This window comes from Cebus imitator, unplaced genomic scaffold (assembly GCF_001604975.1).
Source record: "Cebus imitator isolate Cc_AM_T3 unplaced genomic scaffold, Cebus_imitator-1.0 Scaffold535, whole genome shotgun sequence".
Lineage (NCBI taxonomy): Eukaryota > Metazoa > Chordata > Mammalia > Primates > Cebidae > Cebus > Cebus imitator.
In genome coordinates, this window is record NW_016107850.1 from 169,981 (window position 1) to 191,581 (window position 21,601).

Consider the following 21,601-nt stretch of genomic DNA (forward strand, 5'->3'; position numbering starts at 1 on the left):
CCTCGAAAGTTCAAACAATTCCTCTGCCTCAGCCTCCCGAGTAGCTGGGACTACAGGCACGCACCACCACGCCCAGCTAATTTTTGTATTTTTAGTAGAGAGGGGATTTCACCATGTTGACCAGGATGGTCTAGATCTCTTGATCTTGTGATCCACCCACCTTGGCCTCCCAAAGTGCTGGGTTTACAGGTGTGAGCCACCATGCCTGGTAAACTTGTTGCAATTTAAAAAAATAAACACAAATGCTGATGACTATTCAATCGAATTTTCTATATTAGAGAAAAGTAGTTTTGTTTAAAACTGGCTAAATGATAGTCTTTGAGTCATGTTATCCTCATGTGTAAAATAAAATAGCTGAGGTACATGAATGATTCCCAAATAAACCCAAATGAATTTTGGATAATTTTTTGCTATTCACAAGCAAAATGAGAATAAGAATAATGAGGCAAGGCTTTTCAAAAAGACAGTTTAATTTTTTTTAAATCATAAGACTATGTCCTTATTTGTGGTTAAAATATCCATTTTAAAACAAAGCATTGGAATTAGAATGTAGCTGTTTAGTGTGTTTGATGGTAAATTTCTCTTCTTCTGAGTTTTGACATAAACATGAGAAGTTAATAATAAACTGATCCAAAATACACAGACCTAGATTGAAAGTCATTTTAACAACTGGAAACTAAAATCACAACCACCAGGCATGATGGCAGTCCTTTATATTCTCATTCATGCTGCCAATATTCTGCAACTCCTTTTTGGCTCACTTGCCATTTCCTCATTAACTATACATTGGCATAGAGTGGGAAGGACTCTGTTTTGAAGACTCTTCTGTTCCAGCATCATAGTTTCCAACAAGCTGATAAAGTAGACATAAATTACCATACTGCCTATATTATACAGAGCAGTTTCAATGCCAGCACGTCTCAACCTTTTGGTTCAGAAAATATGGTCAGTATGGGTGGACATTAAGGACAAGCTGGATAAAGGAAATTCTACCTTACCACTGCATACAATTCCGGCAGAAAGTAAAGGGCTCAATTTGAGTAAACTGACCAAGTGTTTGTTTTTTTTTTTTAAAGAAGAAAATTATGATACTTTAAAAAAAAAATCACTAAGCAGCTCCCAATGCTGCCCCAGACAGGCCCATTTTTCATACTGACTACTGAATTCATCAGAAAAGAACCAACTGTTACAAGGAGTGTCCTTCCCCCCACCCCCTCTTGACACATGTAGGTTCAATCTGCATTTTGTATTAAGGGAAACATTTTTCCCTTTTACCAAGTATTATTTTAAATACTAGTTAACTCCCGCACCGCCCTTCCCCAAGTAACCTTAAAGTAAATAAACTTATTACACAGCCATGTTCCTGCAGAAGTTTGAATCACACCAAGAATGCATGTCCTTAAAAGGAAATGTTTTCCCTCCCCTTGCATCCTGTTATTTAAGCTATTTTAAGTACTTGTCTGGAGAAAGCTAAGCCAGAATCCAAGTGGTTTTGATTTTAGCTGCTGTTTTACACTGCCCATGTTCAGGTGGTACGTGCTGCAATCTATAACTTCAAATGCGTCTTTTGGGGTACTGCTTTGTCTTATAAATTTGACAGTAAGAAAGACTGGGATTTTCTTTGACCCTCAGATTGTGTGTGTATGTGTGTTGCTTTAAACATCCTTGAATCTGTCTAAATTTGGTGTCTTTCTTTATGAGGAGGTCACACATTGTGTGCCTTCATCTGCAACACACATGTGACCTCTCTATTAGCCCACTCAAGACAGTGCTCATTAGGACTTAAAGAAGAAATATCCTTTTGGAAAAGCTGGATTTAAAAGTTCAATTTGGCTTGACCAACATAGTCTACGAATTTTCTACACTAAAAAAATGACAAAAGGAATCTATTTATCTAACAATAATGGATTTATACACATATACACACGATCCTTAATGCCCATGAAAGCTCACAAAATACTGATTTAAGACTCGGTCAAAAGACTTAGGCAGCAGAATTTAAACTATATTCCTTCTTAAGATCTAAGCAGTAAAATCAAGCTTTCATTAGGCATTAAAACCTTAGACAAGGCAATTGCTAAACAACTCCAGATGCTTAGCTAAACATGGGGTTTGCCTCTCACAACTTATACCTTTTGAGGTAGCTCACTGCAGCAAATATAAGAGGCAGTTTAATGAGTTCCAGCTAAGGGTAGACTGGAGGTTGCTGCATTAGAGTTCACCATACTAGTGGATTTCCAAAGATGGAGGTCAAGTTCAGCAGAAAGCTGGACAAGTTTAGAGGGTGAGACCGGGCAATCAAAGATGTTTATCTGTCCTTTTCTTACTCAACATTTCCAGCAGTTTGGCCATCATTTCTTCCCCTGCTGAAACTCTCGTTTTAAAAATACATGTGTGTTCTCACACACACATGTGCTCTTGCTTTTACCCATGCACCCACACATGTGTACTCCTAACTAGCTTCCACACCTTCAAAACATGGTTTTCTGACTATCCCGAGACCTATACTTCTAATAATCCATTGATAATTAACTAGATGGCACAATGAAAGAGCACTGACTAGTTTCATTTTTTTTAGATGGGCTATCTTTTTTTTTTTAAGGCATAATTAAACAAACATGCACTGGTGTCGATTTATTGAATACTAAAAGTAAATTAACTAAAGCACCATGTTTGTTGGGTTTTTTTTTCCCTTGTGGCATCATCCTGATGTGGTTTTTATATACTAGAGAATATCAAGTAATTTGAAACAACTCAACTTCCTGGGATGAGACAAGTCTGGTATAGCTACAATCAACACAACCAAAATTTTTTTGCTTAGTTTGGTGGGAAACCTCAAAGGAATACACCCACACTATTCCTAGTCATTTTAAGAAACCCCAATATTCTTTTATTTCCAAAGTGCTGAATTCATGTTTAAAAAACCTCAGTAGTGAGTGCTCAGGAGGGAAAAAAGGCAAATTTAAAAGTGTTTGCAGTACTAAAGCAACTCTGCGAAAATTTACATTACATGAATTTGTCTTTATGACACGTAATTATCCAAATGACCGCGAGCTTCCACAGCAAGATTAAAGGCTTAGAATGTAAAAGACAGTTTCTAGATGGTAAAATATTAATACCTAAGTGTTTTGAAAGGTTTTATTCTTCTTTAGAAAAAGTTATATATTACTGCATTTAAATGAAAACTGAAACATGAAGTACAAAAACTGGGAACTAAGGTTTCTGCTACTGGGAAGCACTAGAAACAATTGTTGAAAAAATTAAAATAATTACATGAGCTTGGAACTTAAAACTAAGCAGGTGCAGAAAGTGAGTGAAAAGAGAACTTTAAATTCTAATACTCAATTTATTGCTAGTAAAGAGAGTTTCAAAGCACTATTAATTGATTGAACAAAACCTATGATTAGCGATAATTACAGAGATTTTCTCCACACACAATGATTTTGCTGAATTTCTAAGGAGATAATCAAGGCTATTATTGTTAATAGATGGGGAAAATCATCTAATGATTTCCATATTTTGTCGCAATTGAACTGGGACAAAGTAGTCTTTCCTATTCTCTGCCAACCCACCCCCATGGAGAGGAAACAACTGTCCTTCACAGGATAATAAGTTATAGAGCTTGTTTTTAAAATAAAGTGTCCCTGAATTAGAAAAAAAATTTCTGTAACACCTTTGACAGTTGCCTGAGGGTTCTGTATAACTAACAACAACTTAAAAGTACAGATTTTTTAAAGAAAATTGAAAGACTCAGCTGGGTCCTTAAATGAGTTTCTGAAAGATGGTGTACACACAAGCTTTTATTATGCTGAAAAAATATATATATATAAATTTCATATGCTACAATTTAATGGCAAAAACCTTTTTAATAATAAATTCCACTGTAATGAAAATCTTCACAACAAAGGCCCTCTGAATGTATAGTTAATAATGACAGCCGGGCGCTGTGGCTCACGCCTGTAATCCCAGCTCTTAGGGAGGCAGAGGCGGGAGGATAGCTTGAGCCCAGGAGTTCGAGACCTGCCTGGGCAATATAGCGAGACCCCGTTTTCCACAAAAAGGAAAAAAACAAAAAGACAAGAAAAAAAAAAGCGATAATGACAAAAATCCCAGTACATCAAAAGGCTATATATATAGTTCCTTAGGTTTCAATCAGTGAAATATTTACTGAGAGCTAGATACTGAGTGGAGACTACAAAAGAATAATATTCAGAACAGGCAGAAATTCTGCATTCTAGAATTCTTTATAGCATACATAGTAATAAGAGCCTGAGTATGTTACAAACATATGCCTGGCAGGGGCTTTGAGAAGCTGTGTACCTATCTTACAGTCTACTTAAACAATAGCTCCACAATGACCTTTTCTTACAGTCAAACTTCTCATTGATCCCTCAATACAATTTAACTGCTTCCTCTATAAAGATAATTGGTCAATCCTCTTTATGTCATTAAGCTTTTAAAGGAAAATGAAGTTCTTTCACTGGTAAAATGTATTCCAAGTCTCATCAGGTAAACAATATCTGAATTAACTTTATTTTTTCAGGAATATTGCACACAGTTATTTCCAAGATGCTGCACATGAGGACAAGACCTATATTCAACATTTACTTGAGGAGATGAGGTTCTTAATAAGGCATGGTGCCTACTCCAAAATTCCATTCATAAAGAACAAATTAAACTGCCCTTAATGCTGAAAGATGAATACAAATTTTAGAAAAGGTTCAAAAATGCACTCCTAAAACAATTATAAGACTACTCTGACAGAATGAGAGACATTAAAAACAAACTCTTGCAGCCAGGAACTCACTTGCAGTTATATATTAAACTACGTAGCATTCTTCTTATAGTAAGTGGTATCCACAGCAAGTTAATTAACTGCTAGTTTTATACACACACACACACACACACACACACACACACACACACAATCATGTTAGATTCACGACATTCAGTGTTTTCTAGTTAAAATTTTGATGGGATTATAGATGGTCACTCTGGCTGAGGTCATTATTCTTCCCAAGGTACACTGCTACTACTAAGTGCCTTCATAGAAAATGTTGACCATAAATATATGGGAATAGAAATGTGTATTTCCTCATTTTTCACTACTGGAATTTTCAACACAGGTCTAAAGGCAAATTCTGATTTATATAACAAATCATATAAGCTAATTCTACACCATTTATTCAAGGAGTTACCAAATAATAATAATTACATCTCTAAGCACATGTTGATTCATGTATTTACATTAGTAGTCTGTTCTTACCCTGCTTTCTCATTCTTATCTATAGACTTGACCCAAGCATGAAATTTGGAATGTAAATATTATATACTGCTTCCATAGCTGCTCAATTGTAAGGCATGTTATATGATGATAAAGGACAAACCAAATGGCATGCTATGCCTTCTCATCTTATATTGAAACTATAATTTAATGCGGCAAGGTAGAACAATCTGCATTATCCGTAGGCACAGAAAATCCATTAAAAAAAGGCAATAACACCAAACTAATTAGGGAAGGGTAAAGTATCATTTAATGTTTTCAAGGGTCACAGATCCCTTTGAGAACATGCTGAAAGTTTCAAACCTTCTCTTCAGAAAGATACGATATACAAAATATAATAACTATAATTTGGCATAAAAGTTTCAGGAGCCGTACATAGTTGTCACCAGTTAAGGACTGGAATTGTGGTCTAAAAAACTTGATTATATTAAATACTACATAAAATTGGAAATAATATCAGCTACCACTCTTGACCAAAAAAAAAGTACAATTTTAAGTAAAGCTTCCAAAACTTTATCCCATCTATTTTAACTGCGTTGCCCTAATGTTTATGATTAAGCATTCATGTGACATTTTTAGAGAAGTAACTTTGGGACCAAATAAATATTGCTTTCCTATAGTTATACTACAAAAAATACTCACCAACTTTTGCAAAGGCCTCTTTGAGTTCATCAAGCTCATCTTTGGAAATCTGAGTAGTAGCCATCTCATCCATTTAAAGATCTAAAGAAAAACCAAAAAGGTTTCAGACTTAAAAAAAATTGTGATACATATAAACACTCTTGCTAAGTTCTCACCTTAGGGATAATTTAAACAGAATTTCAAACAATTAAAACAATCTGAATACGTTACCATATTTCTATGTACAACTTTAATCAAGAAAACAAATGAAAAGTCATCACTTACCAAAATTTATTGAGAAACAATATTTCTGACTTTTCCTTCTAAGGACAAAATCTAAATTACATTCAAAAAGTTTAAAGAAGGGCCAAAGTACCCAGCAGTGACAGGAAAAAGCTACATAACAGATAGAAATTCTTGGTTATACAAGCCAAAGCTAAAGGTCAAAATTATGTGACCAATGAGTCACAGAAAATAGCATTTCCCATTAAGCCACTTTAGAATCATTCACTGTGAAAACACTGATTTTCAAATAGCATGCTGACACCTATCAATCACTACCATTAAAGGAGGAATAAAGAGGAAACAAAACAAATTATAGATGGTTTTGATATAGAAATGCACACGTGTGCTAATATACAGCTTCTTAGGCGTATTAAAGGAGAATTTTTGTAGTCAATTTTGATGATGGGGCACATTAACTTTGAACCCAATTAAATGAAATGTTATCCCAGAAAAAAAAGAATTCTGTTTTCTCATCAGAATTGTATTACCAAAACATTGTATTCCATTATTATATTTTGAATTTTGTCAGTAAAAATTTGTAGAAATAATATATGATACCCTTGATATCAGTATCATAATATTCTTGATTTTACCTCTTGGCACATAATATTTATGATCTGAACCTTTATGGAAAAACCTTGTTAATCCCAGCAAAAAAGACAGGAGGTCTGTATCACAGTAGATAATTTCCAAATACAAACCTATTATAACAATAATTTTGGGCAAAGAAAAATGAAAATGATTACATATTACTTTTGCCCTTTTTGTTTTGGGTTTTTTTCTTTCTTCTGAATTTTTTTTCTGGTAGACCTTATTTTTCTTTATTTCGTTTTCTTTTTTTGTAAAGACATGGTCTTGCCACCTTGCCCAGGCTGGTGTCTAACTCCTGGGTTCAAGGGATCCTCCCCCCTCGGTCTCCCAAAATGCTGGGATTACAGGTGTGAGCCACCACGCCAGGCCAATAGACGTTGTTATTAGAGTATTGTTAGGTTCACAGCAAAATCAGAGAGTTCCCATATATAGCCATCTGTTGCTTAACGACAGAGATGTATTTTGAGAAATGCATTGTTAGATGATTCTGCCACTATGCAAACATCACAGAGTGCACTTACGCAAACCTAGATGGTATAGCTTACTATGCACCTAGGCTAAATAGTATGGCCTATTGCTCTTAGGCTACAAGTGGCACAGCAGGTTACTGTACATAACACTGTAGGCAATTGTAACACAGTGATATCCGTGTATCCAAACACATCTAAACAGAGTAAAGGTACAGTAATAATATAGTATTATAATCTTATGGGACTACTATCATATATTCAATCAGTCGTTGACCAAAACATCCTGCACCCAAGTGGTACATTTGTTACAACTGATGAACTTACATCACTACCACCCTGAGACTCTGGTGAACATTAGGGTTCACTCTTAGTGTTATACAATCTGTGGGCTTGGACAGATGTATAATGACATGTATCCACCATCACAGTATTACATAGAGTAGTTCCACTGCCCTAAATATGTTGCCTTTCCAAAAAAGTATACTATGGTTTAAATTTCACAAACTATACAAAATACATTTTGAGATCTTATATTTATTCCTGTTAGACATTTTATTAAAAGGCAACAAATTACTCACCAGTGCATTTTTTGGTCAAGAAGGGTAATACTCAGTAGAGAGAGGTTGGGGCTGGAAGTGGTAAGGAGGGATTCCTAAGAGAGCTGCGTCCCATCTATCTTTTTCACAGCATTGTTGCCATTTCTAGAATTTATCACAGCCCCAGGCACTCAATAAAACAGAACTTTAATAAAATTAATTCCCTCAACAACTATGCACCAAGTATTAATACATTATACAAATTCATTTACATATTAATTTCCTGAACCCTCACAATAGTCCTATGAGTTAAATATTCTAATCTCCTTTTTTTTTTCTTACTAGAAGACTTGGGCTCTCAGGACTGAAATTTACACTCAGGTTTCCCAAATTCTTGAGAAGTTTTAAAATGACCATATGATGCTATTAGCTAAGTTTTTTTTACCATAATGTAACAGACATATATAGTGACTGGTGTTTTAAAAATTAAATAAAACCATCGACCAGGTGCAGTGGCTCATGCCTGTAATCCCAGCACTTTGGGAGGCAGAGGCAGGTGGATTGTTTGAGGTCAGGATTTCAAGACCAGCCTCACCAACATGGTGAAACCCTGCATCCACTAAAAATAAAAAAATTAGCTGGGCGTGGTGGGCATGTGTAATCCCAGCTATTTGGGAGGCTGATGTAGGAGAATTGCTTGAACCTGGGAGGCAGAGGTAGCAGTGAGCCGAGGTTGCACCACCACACTCCAGCCTGGGTGACAAAGCAAGACTATGTCTCAATCAGTCAATCAGTCAATAAAACTAGACTCTTAAAAAAAGATATAAAACAAAGCTCACCTATTCATAAACTTTTCTTACCAATTATATCAAAATGCCACTAAAGATGGATAACTTCTCAATAGACTGGTTGGATGAAAATACCTTTCAGAGTAATCTCAGGATCTATGAGGGAAAGAAAGTTCTTCAGTTAGTAATGAAGTTAGGCTTTGTGTTTGTTGTTGTTGTTTGTTGAGACAGGGTCTTACTCTGTCACCCAGGCTGGAGAGCAGTGGTGTGATCACGGCTTACTGTGGCCTTGACTTTCCAGGCTCAGGTGATCCTCCCTTCTCAACCTCCCAAGTAGCTCATACTACAGGTGTGGGCCATCGTGCCTGGGTAATTTTTGTGTTTTTCTGTAGAGACAGCGTTTCACCATTTTGCCCAGGCTGGTCTTGAATTCCTGGCCTCAAGCAATCCACCCACCTCAGCCTCCCAAAGTGCTGGTATTCCACGTATGAGCCACCACGCCCTGGGCCTGAAGTTAGGCATTTTAAAGATCAAGAATAAAAAGAACTGTAAATCCCAGCACTGGGGGAGGATTGCTTGAGACCAGCCTGGGAAACATAGTGAGACTTCATATCCAAAAAAATTTAAAAATTCATAAGTTAAATATAATTTAATAGTAGTAATTCTAAAAATATTCTGTTTCACTAATATGTTCAACACTCCCCATTACAAAACTATGACATATGATTTATTCCAATTTTCTTTACATAGATTTTTACATACATGCCCTCAAGGAATTCACAATCTGCTGAAGCAAACATGTTTTTAATAAAAAATTATTACCCATCTCCATGAATTATAACAGCCTGGGCAACATAGTGAAACTCTGTCTCTCCCAAAAGTACAAAAAATTAGCTGGGCATGGTGGGTAGTGACACATGCCTGTAGTCCTAGCTACTTGGGAAACTGAGGTGGGAGGACCAATTGAACCCGGGAGGTAGAGGATTCAGTGAGCCATGAGCATGTCACTGCACTCCAGGATGGGTGAGAGAGCAAGACCCTGTCTCAATTTAAAAAAAGTAAAAAATAAAAATAAATAAATTAAATTAAGAAATGTTTAGATCTCATAGAAATGATTTTAGAGCACCAGTTTACTCCATCTCCATGAATTATACCATAGAGAACAATAGCACAGAAAATTTTAAAGTAAGACTATCTCAGAAATCTAAAACATGTGACCTCTCTCCTTTATCTCTAAAGGTTTCCAGTTTGGACAGATTGTGAGTCAGTAATAATTTAAAGTATGTGAGTAAAAAACAACTAAAACAAACCCATACAATTGAGCTTATTCTCACACTACCATATCACTTCTATGCAAAAGAAAATTAGGGTTGGGTGCAGTAGCTCATGCCTGTAATCCCAGCACTTTGGGAGGTCAAGCCGGGCAGATCAATTGAGCCCAGTAATTTGGGATCAGCCTGGCCAACATGGTGAAACCCCATCTCTACCAAAAATACAAAAATTATCCAGCCATGGTGGTGCGTGTCTGTAATCCCAGCTACTCTGGAGGTTGAGGTGGGAGAATCACTTGAGCCCGAGAGGTCAAGGCTACAGTGAGCCATCAGTTTGTCACTCCCCCACTCCCCCAAAAAAGAAAGAAAGAAAGAAAGAAAGGAAATTAGAAAAGATGGTTCTGAATATGAACTACTCCTGCCCTCCCCTTCCTTATCCCTGATGACCAGTTGGGTTCTGATTAAATCGTAGAAATCTCTTCCTCCCCAACATGCCCGCCCCCTCACTTCTCAAACATTTTTTACCAATATCTTAGGCATCTGCTATACACCCAGTTCTTGCCCTCAAGGAATTCACAATCTGCTGAAGCAAACATGAATAATTACAGTATGACACAAAGAGAACTAGTGACTACAATAAAAGGTACAAATATCCATTTTTTTTTAGAAGAAAAAGTCTCTAGAGACTTTAAGGATTATTAATTTCTTCTCAGAGTGACTAGAAAGGCAATTCTTTTTTTCTTCCTATAAAACTGGCAAATGTTGGCTCATGCCTGTAATCCCAGCAATTTGGGAGGTAGCGGCAGGTGGATTGCTTGAGCTCAGGAGTTCAAGACCAGCCTGGGCAACATGGTGAAACTTCGTCTCTCCCAGTAATACAAAAAAATTAGCAGGGTGTGGTTGGTGGTGGCACACGCCTGTAGTTCCAGCTACTTGGGAAACTATGAGGTGGGAGGACCAATTGTGCCCGGGAGGTAGAGCCCGCAGTGAGCCATGAGCATGTCATTGCACTCCAGGATGGGTGACAGAGCAAGACCCTGTCTCAATAAAAAAAGTAAAAAATAAAAATAAAGAAATGCTTAGATGTCACAGAAATGACTTTAGAGCACCAGTTTACTCCAATAACTAATCCAGTGCATTAAATATATATATATATATATATATATATTTAAATTTTTCAAGTTTCTTATTTCCAGTTACCTTTTAAAAAGCCTAAAGTGACTTTGCACATATAACTCAGATTTTTCATCTATTGGAGACATTAAAGAGACACACTTCAATAAGAACAAAAAGAAACTGGAACATGCACATATCCTCAAAACCATATTTCCAGATAAGGTTGTTTTGGGATAACAGAATAGTTTAATGTAGGACTCTCCAATTTAAATAGACCCATATTCATTTATTGATAATTATTTAAAAGGAAATAAAGAAATGCTACTCTGAAGTACCTGGGTTAAGACTAAAAAATATAAAGTCAAAGGTATAAAGCTCACAGTATATACTCTAGTTGATAAGAATTACAATTTTAAAATTTGCCTTTTGAAGCTTAAAATAAAGTTGTTTAATGTAGATTCCTTTATGCCATTATGAATTAAAAAGTGGTCTGTCATTAAGACTACTCATAGGTACCTGATGGTGTCTTTAAGGAAATCAAGCAGTAAAGTACTATCTTGGGAGAAAACATCACATTAAGCAACTAGGAAATGGCTAAATATATATAAAAATTAAAATCTTACAAATTAAAATAACAGAAGCTCTATTCCTCTTCATGGGGCATTCATTGTACAATAGGATTTTTTTTTGTCTTACAGCTAGTAAACCATCCCAGATGGGTTCACAAAGCAAAACACAAAATTTAACATCAATACTGCCCTGTAAACGCTTCATTTAATCTCAAGTACCAGTACAATAACTGTTGTACCAAGCCCAAGGAGGCAGTATGTTTAACAGAAAGGTTGTTGGACGTGGTAGAAGACATTGATTATTGCTCTGGTTCTGCCATTCCCTAGTAATGTGTCCATGAGCAAGTTTAATTAATCTCTCTCAGCCTCAGTTTCCTCATTTGAAAATAGTGATAATAATACCGACTTCCCCCAGGTCCTAATGAAGATTACAGATGATATATATGACAGTATATTGTGAACTATAAAGTATTACACAGCAACTTCAAATCCTTCATGAAAGAAAATGGAGAATAAATGAATGCCTGGGTTAATTGTGAAGAGCTGTATAAATAAATGTAAGGCATTAGTTCTACTAACAGCCTTTTACATGGGATAAATGAAAAGTTATCTAATCTCCCTATAATTATTGACTACAGAATATAATAGGTCTCCCTCATATATAAAAATTACAAGCCTTTAGTCAAAGTAATTTAAGAAGGATGGGCCTAAAGGAAAACCTGTCAGACACTTTTTATCCATGAGTCAATTTGGCTCCTTCATAAGGCCAGTTTCTAAACACAATTTAAAGAGCAGGTAGGAGATATACAAACTAATAAATGACTATTTTCCTGTAAGTATTTCAGGATCACTTTTCAAAATAGCTAATAGCTTGTCAATATGATTGTCACATTCCTCCTAATTTGCAATTTTTTTCATGAGTACTGAAAACCGGTGAAGAGAAAGTATTACTTGCTGAATAAAAGTTTAAACCCAATTTCACAATATGTGACTAACAGGCAAAAGGAAAAAAAACTGATTTTCAAATATGCCCTCTTTCCCAGTCTGTCTTCCCACAAAAGTGGACTTTATTTTTTAATATTTTATTTATTTTTTTGAGACAGGGTTTCACTCTGTCACCCAGGCAGTGGTGCAATCTCAGCTCAGTGCATCCTCAATCTCCTGGGCTCAAGCAATCCTTCTGCCTCAGTCTCTTGAGTAGCTGAGACTACAGGTGTTCTCCACTACACAAAAGTGGACTTTATTTACATGATGAGAGAGAGGGAGAGGGAAAGAGAACTGATATTCAAAGAAATAGAAATTTATTGTTCCTCCATTTAAACTCTGCAATTTTAATACTTATCAAAAATTAAACCTTCCAGAGTCTCAACATTTTCCTGAATTCCCTCATCCGCAAAGCACTTTGATCTGTCCCAAATTCTGTTTCCTCCCTAGCTCCTATGCCTGCCATTTCTGTAAAGGAACAGGGAAAGCTGTAGAAAAAAAAGCCAGACCTCCTTTACTAAACATATAAGACACAGGAAAACAGATTTTCAAATAAGGGAATAAAACAAAAGCAAACAAAACCTTGTTTGTTTTTCTTTTTCATAAAAGGATATGGTGTACAACTGGGTATGAATTCAGGGCGTCACCCATGGAAGAATCTTATGCCTATGAAGTCATCCCTAATTACAGAGTTTGACTAACAATAGTGCAATTATGAAACCACTCCACCAGCTCATTTAACTATACATAAACCCTGAACACAGGTCTTTGCTGAGAAAGGTGTACCTACAACTACCTGAAACTATTACTCAAATTCTGAAAGGTATTTGAAGGGGGGCGGGGTGCCTACTTTATCTCCTAAAGCACTCACTCACTTTAGGAATGCAGCTGACTGAATAATCTACTTATTCATCTGTGTTATTCAGTACCATGAGGCCCAGGAGAAAGAGAATGCACATGGGAAACTCATCTGGGGGTAACTAACTTTGATCATAAACTTGATTTTTTTTTTCTTGAAATTGAAAGGCAGCCAAAATATAAAAACAGGATATTCCCCATAAACTTCATCCCAGCCACTAGTATGGTAAATAGCATTGGGAAAGAGAAGCTTATTACTTATATCAGAGATTGGGCAACACATACTTGAGCTCCTAAAATGAACAAGAAAGCAACAAAGGGGGAACAAAACATGGAAGAAATACATTATTTCACTATAAATGAAAATAAACAAGGTAGCCACCATTATCTGTAAACAACTCAAGAGTGATCAGAAAAGAGGTGTTGTCATCTTCCTCCATCCAAAACAGGCAGTGCCTTTGAACACCCACACTTTGCATACCTACCTGTACCAATAGAAACTGCCGCCCTGCCTCCTCCCTAGTTAGGTAAGTGAACAGCTCAGCACTATTCTCTAAGCTTAGATGGGTGTGCAACACTGTGGGCTAAAACTCACCTATTCATACTATGATTACTAAAGCTCTAGTCTCATATTTCCATGAGAATTACTTTAGAAGATCCCAACTTGAATGTCTACTGCACTCACCTACTTATTCATTTATATTCATCAAGCATTAACTGAAGGCTTAGTATGCAGCAGGCACTGTGTTGGGTGTTCCAGATAAAGACAATTAGGACTCACATCCCCTTCTTTTTGGAAGAGTTTACTGTCTAGTTGGGGAAAGATATGGAAAAACAAAGATACAACATTAGTGCTATTGTACCATCACAGTCATATATACTGAGTGGTCGGTGTCAGAAAATGTTTTTCCAAGGTGATGTTTGAATTCTGTCTTTGAGCGCAAGTAAGATTTTCTCAGATAGACATCCCCAGTAAGGGCATTCTCAGATAGACATCACTGGTAAGGGTATTGTGCATAGAGTTAGTGACAGACACACTTGCAGCAGCAGAACAGGGTCCAATTTAGAAGTAGCCAAGGGAGAAGGAAAGTCAGTGAGGAAGATTTAAGTTAGGAAAGTCCACATGTCTGCAATCTAAATTACTGCCACATTATTTTCCCTGTTTTTTACTAACCCTCTCTCCTGCTAAATCAGGTCTCATTTTCAACTTCCCCACTTTCCTCTGTCTGCAGACTGCAGTTTGACCATTAAAAAACAAAGGGAAGACCAGTCAATCTCGAAGCCCTCTGGATTCTTGCCTTGCTATCTCGGAGATTCTTCCATCATATCTGTTTATCACCTCATGCCTGGCCTTCTCCAAAAGCCTTTTATCAGATCTGCCAGCTGTTCTGTCTTCCTCCAGTGCAATCTTTACACTGCTAAATTCCTGAAGAGTAGATCTTATAAACATTCCATACAAAAAAAAGTCCCACCTTTTTAGTACAGCTTTCAAGGCCCTACACTTTTCTGAACTGACTTCTAGCTTAACGTCTGCCCATCTTTCCAGCGTTACTTCACATTATATGTACTACACTCTTAAACCCAACACTCTCAAGAGATCTTATTCCCATGTGTTTTCCCACTTCTTCCACTGAGTCTCTCTGGTGGAATGCTCTTCATCCATCTATCTAGACACTTCAAAAGCATATTTCAGGAAGTCTCCTCAGATTGTCCCCACCCGAGATAAAATTTCTTTTCCTAGTACTCTCATAGAACTGCGTTTTTTCTATTACAGCCGGTCCTGGATTCTCCACTATCAGTACCTTTTGTTTTATCTTGGTCTCTTCTGCTTTTCCTCTCTCCCATTAAGAACTTCCTCTCTATCTGCTTCTCAAGCTTAGAATACCCTCCTCTAATTTTCCTATCTATCCAAATTCTACCCACCCTTCAAGCAAGGTTCAGAAGCCTCCTCCTCTCAGAAAGCATGATTCCCAATGACTACCTCCCACTGATCTTTCTCTTCAACTCCCACAGAATTTAGAATCTTGCCATAAAATTTAGCAATTTAATTATAGACTTCCCCCTATAGTTACATAAATGGACATAAGGACAGTCTAGCTGGGACTTCTATTGTCCTTCTTGGTTCAGTTTATCTGCCTTCTTTACACAGATTCTTATACCTGGTCAGACAACAATCTTCCTCAATAAAAGAGAACCCTTCTTTCACCAGTAGCACACAAAAACTTGTGTAATTTTTTGTTCTGCAAGTCTCACTTCAAGACTGTTTCTCAAGAATAGCCTAAACTTCACCTTTTACTCTCACAATGCCTTGCTTGATGTTGGTTACATAGGCATGGGTTAAAAAATATGCCAACTGAGGTTCAGTGTGGTGGCTCATGCCTATAATCCCAGTGCTTTGGGAGGCAGAAGTGGGAGAATTGCTTGAGGCCAGGAGCTCAAGACCAACCTGTGCAACATAGCGAGATTCCTTCTCTAAAAAAATATATTTTTAAAATCAGCCAGCATGGTGGCCTATGCCTGTAGTCCTAGCTACTAGGGAGGCTGGGGGAGAAGGATCACTTGAGCCCAGGAGTTTGAGACTGCAGTGAGCTATGGTTGCCTGCCTCTAAAAAATAAAAAATAAAATACTCCAACAAATTGCAATGTTTAGAGGGTAGTGATAATTCCCAGTATTCCCAATATCCAGTGATCACAGCAATGAGAATTTGAAAGCTGAGAAGTCTGTAGAATTTCATAACTTCATTCCCTAAATTATATTAGGGAATAAACAAGTGCCTGTGATAGTGGTGGACTTTGCCCAGGACACAAAGCTGTGAAGCAAAATTAAAAAGATGTGTTTCTCTAAGCACAGTTGACAAAAAAACAAAAAACAAAAGAATGTGTTTGATGAAAGGTCATTAACTATTGTTTTTTCCTCTTTTGAGATAGTCTTGCTGAGTTTCCCAGGCCACAGTGCAGTAGCATGATCACTGCAGCCTCCAACTCCTGGGCTCAAGTGATCCTCCTGCTTCAGCACCCCCCACCCCCAGTAGCTAGGACTACAGGCATGCACTACCACTCGGCTAATTTTTTATTTTATTTTATTTTTTTGTAGAGACAGGATCTCACTATGTTGCTAAGCAGCTCTAAAACTCCAGAGCTCAACTGATCCTCCCGCCTCAGCCTCCCAAAGTGCTGGGATTACAGGCTTGAGCAGCAGTGCCCAGCCAATTAACTTCTCTTCCCAGAAAAACAAAAACAAAAAGACTACACATTGCTTTGCAGAGAGATGGTCCATGCCCAGTATAGCCTTTGGAAAATAACTTAGAAAACTCTTAACAAATATGACCATGATATCCAGAAAAAAGAACAATTGCCAGAAAATGCAGTTAGTAACCCCCTTCCAGCTAATACTAACTTGTTTTCATTACTTAAAAGGATAAGGGATTCACATAAGCCTTGAACTAAAATAATCACTACTTTAATTGTATAAAACATACAGAATATAGACATTGAATTCAGTGAAGACGATACAGAGTTCTGAAAAGTCTTTCTTTAAAACATTGGTATTAAATTGGCACTGATTGGCTGGGCGCATTGGCTCACGCCTGTAATCCCAGCACTTTGGGAGGCCGAGGCAGGCGGATCACGAGGTCAGGGGTTTGAGACCAGCCTGACTAACATGGCGAAATCCCGTCTCTACTAAAAATACAAAAAATTAGCTGGCCGTGGTGGCACGCACCTGTAATCCCAGCTACTCAGGAGGCTGAGGTAGGAGAATCGCTTGAACCTGGGAGGTGGAAGTTGCATTGAGTCGAGATCATGCCACTGCCCTGCAGCCTGGTGACAGAGTGAGACTCAGTCTCAAAAAAAAAAAAAAAGAAAAAATTTAGCCGAGAGTGGTGGCACATGCCTGTAGTCTCAGTTACTCAGGAGGCTGAGGCAGAAGAATTGCTTGAACCTGGGAGGCGGAGGTTGCAGTGAGCTGAGATTAGTGCCACTGCACTCTGGCCTGGGCGACAGAGTGACGCTCTGTCTAAAAAAAAAAATTGGCATTGATCATAAAACAGTCAATATTCTGAAAAAAAGCACAAATATGTTTACTTTCTCTTATGACACATACATTCCTATATAAGACAGGCTTCTGCTTCTCTATATTAATACTGCTTAATTTCAGCCTCTTGAATTCTAAGTATTGTGAACAACCATTTCCATTCTATCAGTGCTAATAACTTGGTCTTAATATAAAACACTCAAGTAAGTATCTATGTGATTTACTTTTCTTTCAAGATTATTTTATTTTTTTAATATATTTTTTCTTTACAGATTTTTCTCAAGGAATAAGTGGCTTGGAATTTTGCTTGACTCATTTTAGAAAACTTTCACAAAATCTTGGTAAAGGAGTAATTGTAAACGCTTAAGAGGCCATATGCATAATTTTTATTTAATAATTCATTGCTCTGAAAGTCGAAATAAAGGAGTCAAAACCTAAATGCCCTCACATGTGTCATAGGTTCCTAGTCCTAAAAGTTTAGGAAAGGTAAAAGCAGAAGGAAAAGTGTTGAAGCGTTTTACTGTTCATTAATTCTAGCACATCAGCATTATCAAAAATTACTTCTTCTATTTTTTGAGACAGAATCTTGCTGTATTGCCCAGTCTGGAGTACAGTGTCATGATCATTGAAGCCTCCAAGTCCTGGGCTCCAGAAATTTTCCCACCTTAGGACCCGGAATAGATGGGATTACAGGCACACACCACCACGCCCAGCTAATTTTTGTATTTTTTGGAGAGAGAGGGTTTTGCCATCTTGCCCAGGTTGGTCTTGAACTCCTGGGCTCAAGTGATTTGCCCTCTTTGGCCTCCAAAAGTGCTGAGATTATAGGCATGAGCCACCACGTTCAGCCAAAGACTGCTTCTTAGTCAGTGCGGTGAGCAAACTCCATCAAAGAAATATTCACCACGTATAGCAGAGTTTACTTTGGAAAGTTATTTTTCAGGTCTAGCTCTGTTCATTCTACTTAATATTTTAGCTGCAAATTGTAAAACTAAACAGAGGACATCATTAGATACCCCAAATAAAATGGACAGTGTTTTCTCATGAGGCATTATTATATACACTGATTAGATTGTACAGTATCAAGAACTAGAGAATAATGTAACTGGCTGATGGAACATAAATCTGGATATATTTAGTAACTGTGCTTCTACAATTTACATAGAATAAAATGAAAATAAAGTAAGATATCACAGAACAAAACCATATCATCAGATAATAAAAGATTTCAGAGATATTCATAAAGTAACCTGAAAAACCTTACCTCTATTTCCGTGACAAAATAAGCTTCAAATTCCAAATCAATTGAGAAATGAACTTTAGAAGGCTCTATCTATGACTGAAGGTTAACTCTACCCTTTATCTAACTCCAAGTAGCTGCCTACCTATAACTATAATTTGGCCTTGGATATATCCAAAACCTTTAAGGAGGCTTAAACATCAGTCTATTCTTTAATGTGAAGAAGAGATTGTTCTGTTCTGCACGTACACTGCTCCAATAACCCCTATGGATGCATGAGAAACATATAAAGGTTTATTAATGAGGGTGGGGAAGAGAGATGAGAGCAGAAGAGTTATTTGCAAAAGTTACACGTGGGGTTAGACTAAGCCATTTTAGCCCTCTTCTACCACTGTAATATCCACAACCAATTAAACCATCTCCAATTTTCTGTTTGTATTATATATATATATATATAATGTTTTATATGTATATATATATTTACTGTTCATTAATTGTAGCACATCAGCATAACCAAAAACTGTTTCTTCTTCTTTTTTTTTTTTTTTTTTTTTTTTTTTTTTTTTTTTTTTTTTTTTTTTTTTTTTTTTGAGACAGAATCTTGATGTGTCACCCAGTCTGGAGTGCAATGTCATGATCACTGAAGCCTTCATGTCCCGGGCTCCAGAAATTTTCCCACCTTAGCACCCAGAGTAGATGGGATTACAGGCGCACACCACCACACTCAGTTAATTTTTGTATCTGTCAACCAGGCTGGAGTACAATGGCGGGATCTCGGCTTACCACAACTTCTACCTCCCGGGTTCAAGCGATTCTACTGCCTCAGCCTCCCGAGTAGCTGGGATTACACAGGTATGCACCACCACGCCTGGCTAATTCTTGTATTTTTACTAGAGACTGGGTTTCACCATGTTGAACAGGCTGGTCTTGAATTCCTGACCGGAGGTGATCTGCCCGCCTCGGCCTCCCAAAGTGCTATGATTACAGGCGTGAAAAACTGTGTCCAGCCTTATTTTATATTGTTATTATTATTATTATTATTTTGAGACAGAAAGAGTGTTGCTCTGTTGCCCAGGCTGGAGTGCAGTGGCTCTATCTCAGCTCACTGCAACCTCCGCCTCCTGGGTTCAAGCAATTCTCCCACCTCAGCTTTCCCAGTAGCTGGCATTATAAGCATGCTCCACCACATCTGGCTAATTTTTGTACTTTCAGGAGAGACAGGGTTTCACCATGTGGACCAGGCTGGTCTTGAACTCCTGATCTCAAGTGATCTGCTCACCTAGGCCTCCCAAAGTGCTGGGATTACTGGTATGAGCCACCATGCCCTGCCTTGTATTATTTTAAAGGAGATGTGTCATAGGGTCATAGTTGCTAACCATTTCCTTCCCTTCCCCACATTCCTATAGCCCTTTCAGCTTTTCTTTCTTTCTCTATCTCCTGCACGAGCCTGTGAGCTCGTTGAAAGCCCAGTTGGTATCTTATTTGACTTTGTATCTTGGCTTACAACAAGCACCTACTGAATGTTTGTTCAATAAATAAACTTTGATGGAGGTGAGCAGGGAAAGTGCGTGGACCTGCATATCATGCAGGCTATATAGCCTTCTATGTAGTTTTAAAAACACATACACTATTGGAGAAAGCTGTGAACAAAATAGTCAAGATCAATAGCATCCTCACATTTTTCACATGCAATTGGCCTGTTATCATGCTTTAACTATCTACCCTTGTTCAATGCTTCAAGATATTACAGAACTCTTCAAGATGCTTGTGACCTGTCCTTTGAATTTAGCTGAAAGTCAAACAGAAAGAAATCTTTTCAGAAGCAGTTTTTACTTGCAATCGTTTTAGCATTCAAGCAGTGCATTTTACCTTTACAGTCATACATATCGTGCGTACAACACGTTTTGACAGGCCTCCAATTTATAGATAAAAGTTAACATTTAGAAGTAAATGTAAATTGCTCCAAACTAAAGGTATATTAACATTTTTTATTGTTAATATTTTCAATATATACAAGAGAAAAGAGCACAAAAACCACACATAAACCCATCACAGATTCTACATTTATCCTGATTTCCTTATATTTGCTTGGTTCATCTATTCTCTCTTCCTGTCCTTTCTTCTCCCTCCCTCCTTCCTGTGTCTCTTCCCTGAATTATTTTAAAGCAAATCTCAGAAATCCTGTGATTTCACCCCTACATAGCTATTAAGAAATGAGTTCATTTTTCCGGAAATACCTCTATTCTGTGTTATAACTGATCATTAGGTGGATTCTAATTGATCTTTTGTTTTGTTTTGTTTTCAGTACCCATTTGTATGAGTCATCTAAACCCCAAAGGGTGCCCAATCCTGTGTCATTTCCTGAAGGAATCTCAAATACCTCCAATTTAGGTAAAAGTTTCCTGTCCTCTTTTTGTACTTTATAAACAAAGATAAGATCTGAAAGCAATGGCTGTTTAAAAATAAATTAATACATAGCTTTTTCCAATAATAGAAATATTCAATTCCATTTGGTTGGATTAAAGACATCATTTAAATGTTTCTCAGGCAAGTATTTTGTAGCTTTTTAATGTAAGTCTTAATTACAGTCTAAAAGCCTCTTTCCTGTGATGAAAAATACTATTTCAAACCCAAAGACACAACAAAAATATACCTCTCCTTCCCCTATCTTCAGAAAGTACATTAACTAACTTCTTAGATTGAAATAGCCCACTTTTCTTTTGAAAGGTCTAATGTCTTCCATACCTCCTAAGTAAACTTTGACATCTACTTTCCAAAATCTAAATTTATGGGAAAATAAATCTGCTGCTAATGAAATTAATTTTCATACCTAAGAAGTATTTCCAGTTTCCTTTCTTATGAAAATTAACAAATGTTTGTGTGAAGCCAAGGGCAACTTTCAGGGATGTGTGTGGGGTGGAGTGGGGTGTGTGTGTCTGTGTATGTGTGTGTGTG

At 37.2% G+C, this 21,601-nt stretch overlaps 1 protein-coding gene across 1 annotated transcript in view; it reads right to left on the reverse strand.

The window, feature by feature from the left end:
* Positions 1 to 21,601, reverse strand: part of PLS3 (plastin 3) — a 92,825-nt gene that overhangs the window by 38,063 nt on the left and 33,161 nt on the right. Inside the window, exon 2 of the mRNA XM_037733514.1 lies at positions 5,927 to 6,007. Coding sequence (XP_037589442.1) covers positions 5,927 to 5,999 — 73 coding nt within the window. The 5' untranslated portion in view covers positions 6,000 to 6,007. The remainder of the gene's footprint in view (positions 1 to 5,926; positions 6,008 to 21,601) is intronic.